Source organism: Eurosta solidaginis, chromosome 1 (assembly GCF_040869045.1).
Source record: "Eurosta solidaginis isolate ZX-2024a chromosome 1, ASM4086904v1, whole genome shotgun sequence".
NCBI lineage: Eukaryota > Metazoa > Arthropoda > Insecta > Diptera > Tephritidae > Eurosta > Eurosta solidaginis.
In genome coordinates, this window is record NC_090319.1 from 115027296 (window position 1) to 115043218 (window position 15923).

The 15923-nt window shown below is 37.0% G+C and overlaps 1 protein-coding gene across 4 annotated transcripts in view; it reads left to right on the plus strand.

Annotated features, from left to right (window-relative positions):
• Positions 1–15923, plus strand: part of dpr11 (defective proboscis extension response 11) — an 836108-nt gene that overhangs the window by 675056 nt on the left and 145129 nt on the right. For all 4 annotated transcript variants that reach the window (XM_067761430.1, XM_067761403.1, XM_067761413.1 and 1 more), the window contains one exon: positions 1721–1826. In XM_067761430.1, the coding sequence (XP_067617531.1) occupies positions 1721–1826 (106 nt within the window). The remainder of the gene's footprint in view (positions 1–1720; positions 1827–15923) is intronic.

The following is a 15923-nucleotide window of genomic DNA, read 5'->3' on the forward strand; positions in this document are numbered from 1 at the left end:
CCAACACAAAATCCCCATTTTACGTGTTAAATTAATTCAAATTAGGTTTAAAATCGCCCGACCAAAAAAGGCTAATAATCCATACCAACTTTCTGCATAGGCGGCCTTCGGCAGCGCTTATAAAAAATAATCCTGGGCTACGACATGCCAAGTCCGGGTGTGTGGTATAACCGTGGCTACCGCCACGGTGATGTCGTTCTGCGTAGTACACGCTTCTGTTAGCTTGTTCGAATTAGAGCGACTAGCAGTCCTATATATGAATAAGTAAAAATATGTATTGTCAAAACGTGAATATATAGTTATACATACATAAATATGAATGAAAGAGGAAAGAGATATTGCTATTTTTTACACGGTCATGATGTTTATCACAGCACTGGGATTTTGTGTTTGGGGATTTTGATTTTGGGGATTTTGAATTTGGGGATTATGTGTTTGGGTATTTTTTTTTTCTTTGGGGATTTTGTGTTTGGGGACTTTTTTTTTGGGGCTTTCGTTGCACTCGCAAATATTTTCGTTAGGCAGGGTTAAGATCCCATATACGAAAGCCACAGCCAGCCTCACAAAAAACTAATTCTAAGCCAATTTATCTAGCTCGGTTTAATGCTAACTCTAAGTTATGCAGAAATCAAACTGCTTGTAATAATTTGCTTTGACTTTTTGTTAACCCTAAAGTGATGCGGAAATTAATCAGTTAAGAACAAAATTCTTAACAATTGGTTAATTTTCTTAGGCTCACTAATAGTATTTTATATGCTGATTTTCAGTTAAATACAAAGTCATTCGGAAGTAAATAATTGGAGAATAAAATTCTTCAACTTTTGTAAGTTTTACAGGCAGACTTTTAGCTAACCATAAAGTAACGGAGAAAAAAACAGTTTATTAGAAAACTACTCTGCTTTTGTTAGCTTCGAGAATTAGTTCTCAATTCGTTAACTTCAATAAATTCTTATAAAATTAAATTTGTATAGAAGAGCCAAGGCGAATTCATACGAGGTGGTGGCAAAGCGATTTCAGCCAACTCGCCGTGCAGAAGGGTGTCAAGTCAAAAGGAAATTTTAATTGATTTTGATCAACTGACATATTAAAGTACAAGGCACTGTATGGCAAATAATCAAGAAGAAGCAATCAGCTGTTGGGATAACAACATCCCGTACTGAATTCGCCTTGGGAAGAATGAAAAGATTCAACAATAGTGCTCATACTTTTGTATATTACTGACATGGAACGGAATCAACCTGAAGTCCCCAGTTCGGCGTTTATTTTCGTACCTATTATCGGGAACCCGGTTATTCGGCAAAATCTCTTCCTTCCTTCTAAGACTATTTGTTCCAGGACAATTCCCGGTAGAGGTAGTTCCCTTTCAGTTTGTTTGTCTTCTAAATAATAATTTAAAAATTTATCAGGCAAATAAATTGTTCAGATATACATACATAAGTAAATATGATATGGAATAATTTGTATATATGTGTGTATTTACCTCTTATACCTACATATTTAAATAGCATATTTCTACGTTATATTATTTCATACAATTTCCTTTTTATAATTTTTCTCTTACGCCACAACAACAAATGTGACAACAATTTGATATGGATTTTGGTATCGTGATCATTACGCTGTACATTGACATCGACTTTGTCTCTGGCATATTGGCTTTATATTATATACACTGGTACCTTTGCTGATACCAATACTGTTATTTGTCTTAAAAATGCAGACCGGCTCATTAATCATTGAATCAGCAAAAAAACGTGATAATGGCAATTACACATGTAGCCCGTCAAATAGCCCCAGTGTGACCGTGATGCTCAACGTAATAAATGGTAAGCAAGAAAGTACAAATAAGAAGAAAAGTCAGATGGTAAATGATTCAAAACAAATTGTCAGATGGTTTAGTGATAGGTTAGACAAAAACTTAATACAGGCACATTCACAGAATATTTTCTATTGTCTACGGAAAAGTTTTTCTTTAAATAAATTTAACGTGTTAGAACGTGCCAAACTAAGTATTCAAAAGTTATCGTAGTTACATGAGAAAATATCCCATTATTTCTTTTTTATACCCAGCTTGTACTTGTACACATTGGTTTTGTAACGGCAGTACATGACATAAGGGAATCGATATGGATATAGATTTCCTTACATCAAAATTATCAGCATAGAAACAGATTTTGATTAAACCATTTCTATCTGTCCGTTAACACAATAACTTGAGCAAAAATTAAGATATATTTACGAATTTTTGTATACTGTCTTTTCTAAACTCACATAGATTGGTGTTGGAAACGGTCGAAATCGGGTTATTACCACTCCCAATTTTTCGATATCGAAATATTAAAAAACTTAAATTATGCGATTTTTCATTACCAAAATCACTTTATGACGAAAATATTTGGAAAATGGTAAATGTAGGCTTACCTTTAAATTTTTAAGGTTTTTCAAACGGTAAATCAAACGCAGCGGAAGATATCAAGTTGGAATTTGCATGAGGGTTGCCCATGACATACACTACATACAATGCAAATTATGTGAGTTAACCTTATGTCGAAAAATAGAAATTTGGTGAAATTTCAAAAACTAGGCGTGGCGCTACCCACTTATATAATATATATTTTTAGACAATTTGAAATCTTTCCAATCGTAATTCAAAAACCAGTGAAGGTTTTCAAAAGCCGTTGAAAGTTTTGGTGACTAAAGTGAAGCGAGATAGTCTTTTACTCGAAATGGAGTATTCCGGAACTACTCAAGAATAAATATACGGGTATTAAATACAAACAAGTGAGGAAGTTTAAGTTCGGGCTAAACTGAACTTAATATACCCAGCATGTTCTCTGATATGTACTGTTACGAATATTAGCAAAACTAAGGAGTGCTGCCAGCTCTAAGCCGATGCTAAGCAGTGACATGAATGCACATCAATAATTCAATCATCATGTATCTACATAAACGAAACAATAACTGCGTCTACGTATATGTACCATGTACGTATACGAGCAGCGGAGAGTCAATGCACAAACACATGCATATATCTGAGATACTCCTATAAGTATGCAATGAGAAAAACTATAAAATTGTGCAATTGTAGTTACAGCTGAGATGTTTGAGAGCTAATGGACTAGTAGATTCTGGAAGCGCCTAGAAGCTGCGAATGTTAAAGTCAAAGAGTATAAAAGGCGACAGATGTAGAGGCGCTGGAATTCAGTTTGATTTGAGTTGTCAAGCAGTTACGACTAAGACGATATCCAGCGAGCAATAGCAGTATTATTTTGAAAGTCAGTTTCCTTTAAGCTATCAGTTTGATTATTAAGCTTTTCGTTGCACAGTTTTAGTGTTATTGTGAAGTATTTTAATAAAGGCCATTTTTCCATTATTCAATATTGGAGTTATTAATTCAACAGTTTAGTGATTCGAACTTAGCAGAGGGTTGCAAATAAAAGGATTGCAAGTAAATTCGTTACAATTGATGTCAGAAGAGGAATTGTTGAATAAATTCCGAAGATTGGGAATACAACTTGGACATGGCAAAGTTCAGTGAATTGAAGATCCAGCAACTGAAAAAGGAGATGAAGAACCGTGGATTAAATACAACCGGCAATAAGATCGAACTTCAAGCACGGCTACGAGAGGTAATGGAGTCGCATGGAATTGATGTGGACGAGTATGTCTTTTATCCTGATGGGGACGAAACAGCAACAAAAATTGAAGAGAAAAACGAAACCTCGCAGACAGTTACGAGCACAGACTTGAACATGATATTGGCTGCAATAACTGCTCAAACATCGACAGTGGCATCTCAATTGGAATCGCAGGAGACACGCATAACATCGAAGATTAAAGCACAGGAAACATAAGTTTCTACACAACTGGAAGAACAGAAAGCATATATGTCATCACAATTGGAATCGCAGGAGACACGCATAACATCGAAGATTGAAGCACAAGAAACGCGTATGTCGGAAATGTCGACACAGATTATATCGAAGATTGAAACACAAGAAACGCGTATGTTAGAAATTTCGACACAGATTACATCGAAGATTGAAGCACAAGAAACGTGTATGGCAGAAATGTCGACAAAGATTACAACAAATATGGAGACGCAACTGAAAGAACAAGAAGCACGCATAACAGTACAACTCGAAGCGCAAGAGGCGCGTATATCATCAAAACTCGAAGCGCGTATGGACAAGAAAATAACGCAGTTTGAAGAAAAAATCGAAGCCGAGGTAGATGCTTTGAGAGGTCGTATACAAGAGTTGCAATTAAACCGCCCAGCTGTTTCAGCAAGCAATCCAAAGGTAAAAACTCCATCCTTTGACGGTTCTCTTCCTTTCCAGGTCTTTAAGCTACAGTATGAGAAGACCGCAGCAGTGAACAACTGGAATGCTGAAGATAAAGTCGCAGCTCTATTCGTGGCATTGAAAGGGCCAGCAGCCGAAATCCTACAGACGATTCCCGAAGGAGAGCGGAACAACTATGAAGCATTAATGACCACTGTTGAGAGACGTTATGGAAGCGAGCATAGGAAACAGATATTCCAAATTGAGTTGGAAACCGTCACCAAAGAGCGAATGAGACTTTGCAGGAGTTTGCCACGGATGTTGAAAGATTGGCTCATCTCGCAAATGCGGACGCACCCGTGGAATACACTGAAAGGGTAAAAATCCAGAGTTTCATAAATGGCATACGAGATGTGGAAACGAAGCGGGCTACATATGCGAATCCAAAACTAACATTTGCTGAAACGGTATCGCATGCGCTCACTCAGGAAACATCCTCGCTTTTGAGTAAGCCAGCGTACAAAGCTCATCGCGTGGAAGTGGAAAAGCCAGACTGGGTAGACGCAATTTTGGAAGCACCGAAGGGATCTCTACAGAAGGATGCCGGAGTTAATAAATGTTTCAAGTGCAGCAACCCAGGTCACATTGCACGTCATTGCGATCTTGTTCCTAATAGTTCCAACAATGTGGGTGGCCGTAAACGCAAAGCTGGCGGAAATAAGCAAGAACGTGTCGGATGTAAAGAACGAAAACTTGCTCCGGCTACTGAATGTCCTGTGATATCTGTGTCGCAGATTGGAAGGAAATCAAGCAGTCTTACCATCAGAGGGAATGTGGATGGTAAAGAGCGTGTACTGACTGTAGATACGGGGGCATCTCATTCCTTAATTCGATCTGATTTGGTCTACAGGAGAGTAAAGTCATTACCTGGAACAAGGTTGCGTACGGTCACAGGCGAGTATAATCAAGTCCAAGGCGAAGTGTTATGTGAGGTATTAATTGGAAAAGTCATGGTTCTACACAAATTCGTTGTCGCGGAGATCGTTGATGAAGTCATATTGGGAGTGGACTTCTTGGTTGACCATGACATCAGGATCGATATGGGGAGAAAAATTATGCGCTATAAGAACCAGGACATACCACTTAACTTTAGTTTGGAAAAAGCGTTCAGCAGTAATCGGGTGCTGGTTGAAAAGACTCGACAAAGACCATGAAAGTCAAAGGCAAAGGTAAATCAAAATCAAAAGTACCTGTGAGAGAAACACTGGCATTGAAAAAACCGAAAAGACGCAGGAAAACGAAGAAACGAATTACCGAGAAAGAAAGCGAGGGTAGTTTCAAGCCAGAGCACACTACTGTGGGGAAACGTGGGAATGATACTGATTATGCAAAGCAAATCCGTCCAGCGCAAGCTCTACGAAGTAGTTCATCGGCCAAACAACAGAGTGTGAAGGAACGAACCAGGGTATTGAGTAGTACGATCAAACACAGGTACCATGAGAACAATAATTCGAAACGTTTCGTGGCGGGAGATTTGGTACGGTTATACAACCCTCACCGACGGAAAGGTGTTCCATCCAAATTTCGGTGCAGTTGGGAAGGCCCGTACAATGTTGTGAAGAAGATCAGTGATACCATCTACCGCATACAAAGCGTTGAGAAACCACGAAGTAGAAGAATGGTACATTTGGTGATGCTAGCAGCGTTTAGATCGAGAGATTTGTCTGATCGGGACGATCAGACTTAGGTGGAGGGCAGTGTTACGAATATTAGCAAAACTAAGGAGTGCTGCCAGCTCTAAGCCGATGCTAAGCAGTAACGTGAATGCACATCAATAATTCAATCATTATGTATCTACATAAACGAAACAATAACTGCGTCTACATATATGTACCATGTACGTATACGAGCAGCGGAGAGTCAATGCACAAATACATGCATATATCTGAGATACTCCTATAAGTATGCAATGAGAAAAACTATAAAATTTTGCAATTGTAGTTACAGCTGAGATGTTTGTGAGCTAAGGGACTAGTAGATTCTGGAAGCGCCTAGAAGCTGCGAATGTTAAAGTCAAAGAGTATAAAAGGCGACAGATGTAGAGGCGCTGGAATTCAGTTTGATTTGAGTTGTCAAGCAGTTACGACTAAGACGATATCTAGCGAGCAATAACAGTATTATTTTGAAAGTCAGTTTCCTTTAAGCTATCAGTTTGGTTATTAAGCTATTCGTTGTACAGTTTGTGTGTTATTGTGAAGTATTTTAATAAAGGCCATTTTTCCATTATTCAATATTGGAGTTATTTATTCAACAGTTTAGTGATTCGAACTTAGCAGAGGGTTGCAAATAAAAGGATTGCAAGTAAATTCGTTACAATACATATATTAAAAATACATGTAAAGAAAAATGTCAACACCATTCAATGATGTAAAAGGCTGGAACACACTACCTACATACACGCAAATGTCTTCTTCCGTAAGCAGCTATAAAACAGTTATTGTCAAAGAAACAATGTTCCCACCAAATCGCGTTAAATTTAATTGCATTTTGTTCCAGTTTGATACTAAAAGTTAAACGAGCTTAGTTGAAATGATCGGACCAGGACCATTTTAAATTTTTTTAAAATCATCATACTTTGCAGTTAGGTGTCATAAATATACTGCCAATTTTTTGATAGATAGAACTTAAAACATTTTTTTAAATGGCGTGGTCGTTAACGAATTTTCCTCAGGTCTAAATATAATCCAGAAATAGAACCATAAATCTGAAAAAATTTCAAAGTACCACTAACGGCTTCTGATTTACGGCTTACAAGTTTTTGAAGTTTTCTTCTCTAAAAACTGGGCTGTGCCACGCCCATTTTTCAAAATTTGTCTACATTTTTATTTTGCGCCATAAGGTTAATCCACCCGCTAAGTTTCATTACTTTCCCAGTATTTATTGATGCATTGTTCCATTCTTTCAAAATGAGCACAATTATATTTGCATACCTTTGGGAGCATCTCAGATACGATATCTGCATGTGTTTGTGCGTCTCTTCTCCGCTGCGTGTACGTACATACATGTAGACATAATGATTGGTTTATTGATGTGCATACAAGTAACTGCTTAGCATCGGCTTAGAGATGATATTATCCCTTAGTGTTGCTAGTATTCGTCACAATATTTTGGTTCAGATAAGCCCATCAACTAAGTGAAAGCATACGAAAATACCTTAAACCAATTTTCGATTAATGGCAATAATAGTATCGTAGAAAGATTACCTAAAAACACGCCCATTTTCAAAAATGTTAAAAATGTGTTACTTAGTTACACCATGTCACTACCAAGGAAAAATACCAGGGTGGATTTCATTGTTACCATTACACTTTGAAACTTTTTGTTCGCCAACCTATTTTGGTAATTTTCACAAAGGGTGTATGTAATAACAAGGATTTTTAAGCACATGCGATTTTTGAGCACATTGTGTAAAATAACAAGAACAACCTTCATACCAAATCTCAATATTATATTTTAGGGCTTACAAAACTTTAAAATTTTCTTTTTATAAATGCCCAAATTTTACTTATCTTTTTTGTTTTCGTCATAAAGTCAATTCTCATCAAATCTCATATTTTATCTACCTTTGGTAATGAATTATTGAATTTTTTGTGTTCTTCGATATTGATTTTTTTACATTGGGGATGGTCGCCAAAACGATTCTGAAATTTTCACAAAGTTATATAGCAAGAACAATCTTAGTGCCAAATTTAATTATGATATCTTCGGCGGTGCCACGCCCATTTTTTTTTTAATTTTATTAAATTTCTCTTTTTCGTAATATTGTCAACTTACATACAGTGCACGGACTTTTAAAAAGAGAATGTTGGTAGACGAAAAATTTAAATAGTGGTAGAAGTTGGTCGATTTTTTTCCAAGAAAGAAGTAGCTGCAGTTTATATTTGTACAAAACAATTCATATTTTATTGTAAAACAAATAAAGCACATGTCACGGAAATAACAATTTTCAAAAAACATGTAAACAAAACGAAAAAATGCATGTAAATTTGTATATACATAGCTTATGCCTATATGATACTTGCTTGCTGCATTTCGAGCTTGAAATACTGACGAAAATTTACCGAAACGTCTAATTACAACAACATTTTTCCAATGTGTCAAGAATACTGCCACAAAATAACCCACTTTGGTATTTACTTAAACCTTTTTTTATTTCCGTTTTAAATTATTCACAAAAAACTGATGAAAATAGCGCAGAGAAATATTTGCGTGCTCATTTACCACGTTTATTTCATAAACAAATTTATTTCTATGAATGAGTTAATCGGGGATTGCCCGTATTGCTTTAAATTTATGAAAACATTTATTTCAAGCAATTTTTAATTTTATAATTTATTTAATAATTTGGGAAAAATTTAAACAACGTGACATCAGGATGGACAAGGCGACAGCTGTTTCGATTATACCTTGGAAATCTGTTCAAAGCCTTTGAAGAGAAAAACGAAACCTCGCAGACAGTTACGAGCACAGACTTGAACATGATATTGGCTGCAATAACTGCTCAAACATCGACAGTGGCATCTCAATTGGAATCGCAGGAGACACGCATAACATCGAAGATTAAAGCACAGGAAACATAAGTTTCTACACAACTGGAAGAACAGAAAGCATATATGTCATCACAATTGGAATCGCAGGAGACACGCATAACATCGAAGATTGAAGCACAAGAAACGCGTATGTCGGAAATGTCGACACAGATTATATCGAAGATTGAAACACAAGAAACGCGTATGTCAGAAATTTCGACACAGATTACATCGAAGATTGAAGCACAAGAAACGCGTATGGCAGAAATGTCAACAAAGATTACATCAAATATGGAGACGCAACTGAAAGAACAAGAAGCACGCATAACAGTACAACTCGAAGCGCAAGAGGCGCGTATATCATCAAAACTCGAAGCGCGTATGGACAAGAAAATAACGCAGTTTGAAGAAAAAATCGAAGCCGAGGTAGATGCTTTGAGAGGTCGTATACAAGAGTTGCAATTAAACCGCCCAGCTGTTTCAGCAAGCAATCCAAAGGTAAAACCTCCATCCTTTGACGGTTTTTTGCCTTTCCAGGTCTTTAAGCTACAGTATGAGAAGACCGCAGCAGTGAACAACTGGAATGCTGAAGATAAAGTCGCAGCTCTATTCGTGGCATTGAAAGGGCCTGCAGCCGAAATCCTACAGACGATTCCCGAAGGAGAGCGGAACAACTATGAAGCGTTAATGACCACTGTTGAGAGACGTTATGGAAGCGAGCATAGGAAACAGATATTCCAAATTGAGTTGCAAAACCGTCACCAAAGAGCGAATGAGACTTTGCAGGAGTTTGCCACGGATGTTGAAAGATTGGCTCATCTCGCAAATGCGGACGCACCCGTGGAATACACTGAAAGGGTAAAAATCCAGAGTTTCATAAATGGCATACGAGATGTGGAAACGAAGCGGGCTACATATGCGAATCCAAAACTAACATTTGCTGAAACGGTATCGCATGCGCTCACTCAGGAAACATCCTCGCTTTTGAGTAAGCCAGCGTACAAAGCTCATCGCGTGGAAGTGGAAAAGCCAGACTGGGTAGACGCAATTTTGGAAGCACCGAAGGGATCTCTATAGAAGGATGCCGGAGTTAATAAATGTTTCAAGTGCAGCAACCCAGGTCACATTGCACGTCATTGCGATCTTGTTCCTAATAGTTCCAACAATGTGGGTGGCCGTAAACGCAAAGCTGGCGGAAATAAGCAAGAACGTGTCGGATGTAAAGAACGAAAACTTGCTCCGGCTACTGAATGTCCTGTGATATCTGTGTCGCAGATTGGAAGGAAATCAAGCAGTCTTACCATCAGAGGGAATGTGGATGGTAAAGAGCGTGTACTGACTGTAGATACGGGGGCATCTCATTCCTTAATTCGATCTGATTTGGTCTACAGGAGAGTAAAGTCATTACCTGGAACAAGGTTGCGTACGGTCACAGGCGAGTATAATCAAGTCCAAGGCGAAGTGTTATGTGAGGTATTAATTGGAAAAGTCATGGTTCTACACAAATTCGTTGTCGCGGAGATCGTTGATGAAGTCATATTGGGAGTGGACTTCTTGGTTGACCATGACATCAGGATCGATATGGGGAGAAAAATTATGCGCTATAAGAACCAGGACATACCACTTAACTTTAGTTTGGAAAAAGCGTTCAGCAGTAATCGGGTGCTGGTTGAAAAGACTCGACAAAGACCATGAAAGTCAAAGGCAAAGGTAAATCAAAATCAAAAGTACCTGTGAGAGAAACACTGGCATTGAAAAAACCTAAAAGACGCAGGAAAAAGAAGAAACGAATTACCGAGAAAGAATGCGAGGGTAGTTTCAAGCCAGAGCACACTACTGTGGGGAAACGTGGGAATGATACTGATTATGCAAAGCAAATCCGTCCAGCGCAAGCTCTACGAAGTAGTTCATCGGCCAAACAACAGAGTGTGAAGGAACGAACCAGGGTATTGAGTAGTACGATCAAACACAGGTACCATGAGAACAATAATTCGAAACGTTTCGTGGCGGGAGATTTGGTACGGTTATACAACCCTCACCGACGGAAAGGTGTTCCATCCAAATTGCGGTGCAGTTGGGAAGGCCCGTACAATGTTGTGAAGAAGATCAGTGATACCATCTACCGCATACAAAGCGTTGAGAAACCACGAAGTAGAAGAATGGTACATTTGGTGATGCTAGCAGCGTTTAGATCGAGAGATTTGTCTGATCGGGACGATCAGACTTAGGTGGAGGGCAGTGTTACGAATATTAGCAAAACTAAGGAGTGCTGCCAGCTCTAAGCCGATGCTAAGCAGTAACGTGAATGCACATCAATAATTCAATCATTATGTATCTACATAAACGAAACAATAACTGCGTCTACATATATGTACCATGTACGTATACGAGCAGCGGAGAGTCAATGCACAAATACATGCATATATCTGAGATACTCCTATAAGTATGCAATAAGAAAAACTATAAAATTTTCCAATTGTAGTTACAGCTGAGATGTTTGTGAGCTAAGGGACTAGTAGATTCTGGAAGCGCCTAGAAGCTGCGAATGTTAAAGTCAAAGAGTATAAAAGACGACAGATGTAGAGGCGCTGGAATTCAGTTTGATTTGAGTTGTCAAGCAGTTACGACTAAGACGATATCTAGCGAGCAATAACAGTATTATTTTGAAAGTCAGTTTCCTTTAAGCTATCAGTTTGGTTATTAAGCTATTCGTTGTACAGTTTGTGTGTTATTGTGAAGTATTTTAATAAAGGCCATTTTTCCATTATTCAATATTGGAGTTATTTATTCAACAGTTTAGTGATTCGAACTTAGCAGAGGGTTGCAAATAAAAGGATTGCAAGTAAATTCGTTACAATACATATATTAAAAATACATGTAAAGAAAAATGTCAACACCATTCAATGATGTAAAAGGCTGGAACACACTACCTACATACACGCAAATGTCTTCTTCCGTAAGCAGCTATAAAACAGTTATTGTCAAAGAAACAATGTTCCCACCAAATCGCGTTAAATTTAATTGCATTTTGTTCCAGTTTGATACTAAAAGTTAAAAGAGCTTAGTTGAAATGAGCGGACCAGGACCATTTTAAATTTTTTTAAAATCATCATACTTTGCAGTTAGGTGTCATAAATATACTGCCAATTTTTTGATAGATAGAACTTAAAACATTTTTTTAAATGGCGTGGTCGTTAACGAATTTTCCTCAGGTCTAAATATAATCCAGAAATAGAACCATAAATCTGAAAAAATTTCAAAGTACCACTAACGGCTTCTGATTTACGGCTTACAAGTTTTTGAAGTTTTCTTCTCTAAAAAATTTGTCTACATTTTTATTTTGCGCCATAAGGTTAATCCACCCGCTAAGTTTCATTACTTTCCCAGTATTTATTGATGCATTGTTCCATTCTTTCAAAATGAGCACAATTATATTTGCATACCTTTGGGAGCATCTCAGATACGATATCTGCATGTGTTTGTGCGTCTCTTCTCCGCTGCGTGTACGTACATACATGTAGACATAATGATTGGTTTATTGATGTGCATACAAGTAACTTCTTAGCATCGGCTTAGAGATGATATTATCCCTTAGTGTTGCTAGTATTCGTCACAATATTTTGGTTCAGATAAGCCCATCAACTAAGTGAAAGCATACGAAAATACCTTAAACCAATTTTCGATTAATGGCAATAATAGTATCGTAGAAAGATTACCTAAAAACACGCCCATTTTCAAAAATGTTAAAAATGTGTTACTTAGTTACACCATGTCACTACCAAGGAAAAATACCAGGGTGGATTTCATTGTTACCATTACACTTTGAAACTTTTTGTTCGCCAACCTATTTTGGTAATTTTAACAAAGGGTGTATGCAATAACAAGGATTTTTAAGCACATGCGATTTTTGAGCACATGGTGTAAAATAACAAGAACAACCTTCATACCAAATCTCAATATTATATTTTAGGGCTTACAAAACTTTAAAATTTTCTTTTTATAAATGCCCAAATTTTACTTATCTTTTTTGTTTTCGTCATAAAGTCAATTCTCATCAAATCTCATATTTTATCTACCTTTGGTAATGAATTATTGAATTTTTTGTATTTTTCGATATCGATTTTTTTACATTGGGGATGGTCGCCAAAACGATTCTGAAATTTTCACAAAGTTATATAGCAAGAACAATCTTAGTGCCAAAATTAATTATGATATCTTCGGCGGTTTTTGAGTTACGGCTTAAAACGTTTCTTCTTTGAATGTGGGCGGTGCCACGCCCATTTTTTTTTTTAATTTTATTAAATTTCTCTTTTTCGTAATATTGTCAACTTACATACAGTGCACGGACTTTTAAAAAGAGAATGTTGGTAGACGAAAAATTTAAATAGTGGTAGAAGTTGGTCGATTTTTTTCCAAGAAAGAAGTAGCTGCAGTTTATATTTGTACAAAACAATTCATATTTTATTGTAAAACAAATAAAGCACATGTCACGGAAATAACAATTTTCAAAAAACATGTAAACAAAACGAAAAAATGCATGTAAATTTGTATATACATAGCTTATGCCTATATGATACTTGCTTGCTGCATTTCGAGCTTGAAATACTGACGAAAATTTACCGAAACGTCTAATTACAACAACATTTTTCCAATGTGTCAAGAATACTGCCACAAAATAACTTAAACCTTTTTTTATTTCCGTTTAAAATTATTCACAAAAAACTGATGAAAATAGCGCAGAGAAATATTTGCGTGCTCATTTACCACGTTTATTTCATAAACAAATTTATTTCTATGAATGAGTTAATCGGGGATTGCCCGTATTGCTTTAAATTTATGAAAACATTTATTTCAAGCAATTTTTAATTTTATAATTTATTTAATAATTTGGGAAAAATTTAAACAACGTGACATCAGGATGGACAAGGCGACAGCTGTTTCGATTAAAAATAAAAATAAATGTAAGGCGCGATAACCTCCGAAGAGATCTAAGGCCGAGCTTTTCTTCCAATTTGCGTCGTGCTCCTCTTGATTTTTCCCTACAAATTGGCCGGACGGGACCTACATGTTTTATGCCGACTCCGAACGGCATCTGCAAGGCAGATGAGTTTTCACTGAGAGCTTTTCATGGCAGAAATACAATCGGAGCGCTTGCCAGACACTGCCGAGGGGCGACCCCGCTTAGAAAAATTTTCTTCTAATTGAAAAATCTTATTTCTAAAATTTTGATGTTGCTTTGCCCGGGAGTTGAACCCAGGGCATACGGCGTGATAGGCGGAGCACGCTACCATCACACCACGGTGGCCGCTGTTTCGATTATACCTTGGAAATCTCTTCAAAGCCTTTTCTCCCGGGAGTGGGATTCGAACCCGCACTCCTACGATAGTTGAAATGGTTACAAACGCATTCAGGTGCGTCATGCCTCAGTTGTTGTAATCGAAACAGCTGTCGCCTTGTCCGTCCTGATGCCGCGTTGTTTAAATTTTTCCCAAATTATTAAATAAATTTATTTCTTGTTTGAATTCGTACACAAACTTTTCAAAATAAAAACCGTAATAAATGTAATCTTCGTTTGAAAGAAATGGCAAAATTATTATATACCTAATGATCGCAATATTTGGTTTCAATGCGAATATGTATATTGAAATGTTGGTAGATTTTTGGGCTTTAGTGGTAGAAGTGGTAGGAAATGAAAATTGGCTAAACAGTTGGTAGATCTACCAATAAAGTGGTAAAGTCCGTGCACTGATTACATATCGAATTTCATTTCTCTTTCTATCACCCGCTGAATATTTCCGGCCCCATTTTCCGCAATATTGAACACCCTGTCTAAACGCTGCCAAAATGCTAAAAAGTAGCCATATTGAACATCATGTCAGGCAGTTGACGGATAAGATATCACACTTGTTGTATCCACAATGCGTACTACCGTTATCTAAGCAAAGTTATAGTAAATAACCTTGTGTACAAGTACACGCTGGGTACAACAAAATATTTTTTTTAGTTTGATAATTACTACAAAGCAGCTTTTTTTTAATTTTGAGTTAAAGCCCACCTTTCAATCTAAAAATTTTAAATAATAATAAATTTTGGTCTGTATCTTATTCTCTTTTGGCTATAAAAATCTCCAAAAATATCTGCCATTATATGATGCGAAACAGGTGAAGTCAGTGGTACAAGAAAAAAATTTGACGGCCCTCATAATGCAGTAATGACTATGGATGGGACTATCTGCATATTCGAATATCCGGATATCCATACGGATATCCGTTGACACGGATAAAATCCCGATGGCATAGATATCCGGTTAATATTCGTTTGTGAAACTATCCGGATATCCGGATTTAGGAAGATTCGGTTAATAACCGTATTTTTGGATATCCAGTGAAAGCAAAAAAGTGAATTACCATATATGTTAATTTAACATTAATAACAGTAAATTCGTGGGGCATTTAAATCAATTAACAGCGTTTTTTCACAATATAAACAAATGGCACGCTTCTTATTTTCACTTGTTTGTAAAGTATTTGCTTTTTAATTTTTGACGTTAATTTAATAATCTACAAACATATTTTGTGAATAATTTTTCGATGTTTGCTTCGTTCAATTCTGATATGCAGATATTCAACTTTTATATTCGAGTATCCGGACATACGGGTATCCGGATTTTCCGTTTACGTATCCGGATAGCCGAACAGCGGATATCCGGATTTTCCATTTATGAATCAGGATAGCCGGATTTTTTGCTTAGCTATCCGATAATTCGAATATCCGGTTATCCGGATAGTTGAAAAATTGTTCGATGTTTGTTTCGTTCAATTCTGATATGCAGATATTCAACCTTTATATTCGAGTATCCGGAAATACGGATATCCGGATTTTCCGTTTACGTATCCGGATAGCCGAACAGCGGATATCCGGATTTCCCGTTTATGAATCCGGATAGCCGGATTTTTTGCTTCGCTATCCGGTAATTCGAATATCCGGGTTATCGGGATAGTTGGAAAATCCGGATGCAGTTCACAGCCCTAGTAATGACTTTTAAGTAGTA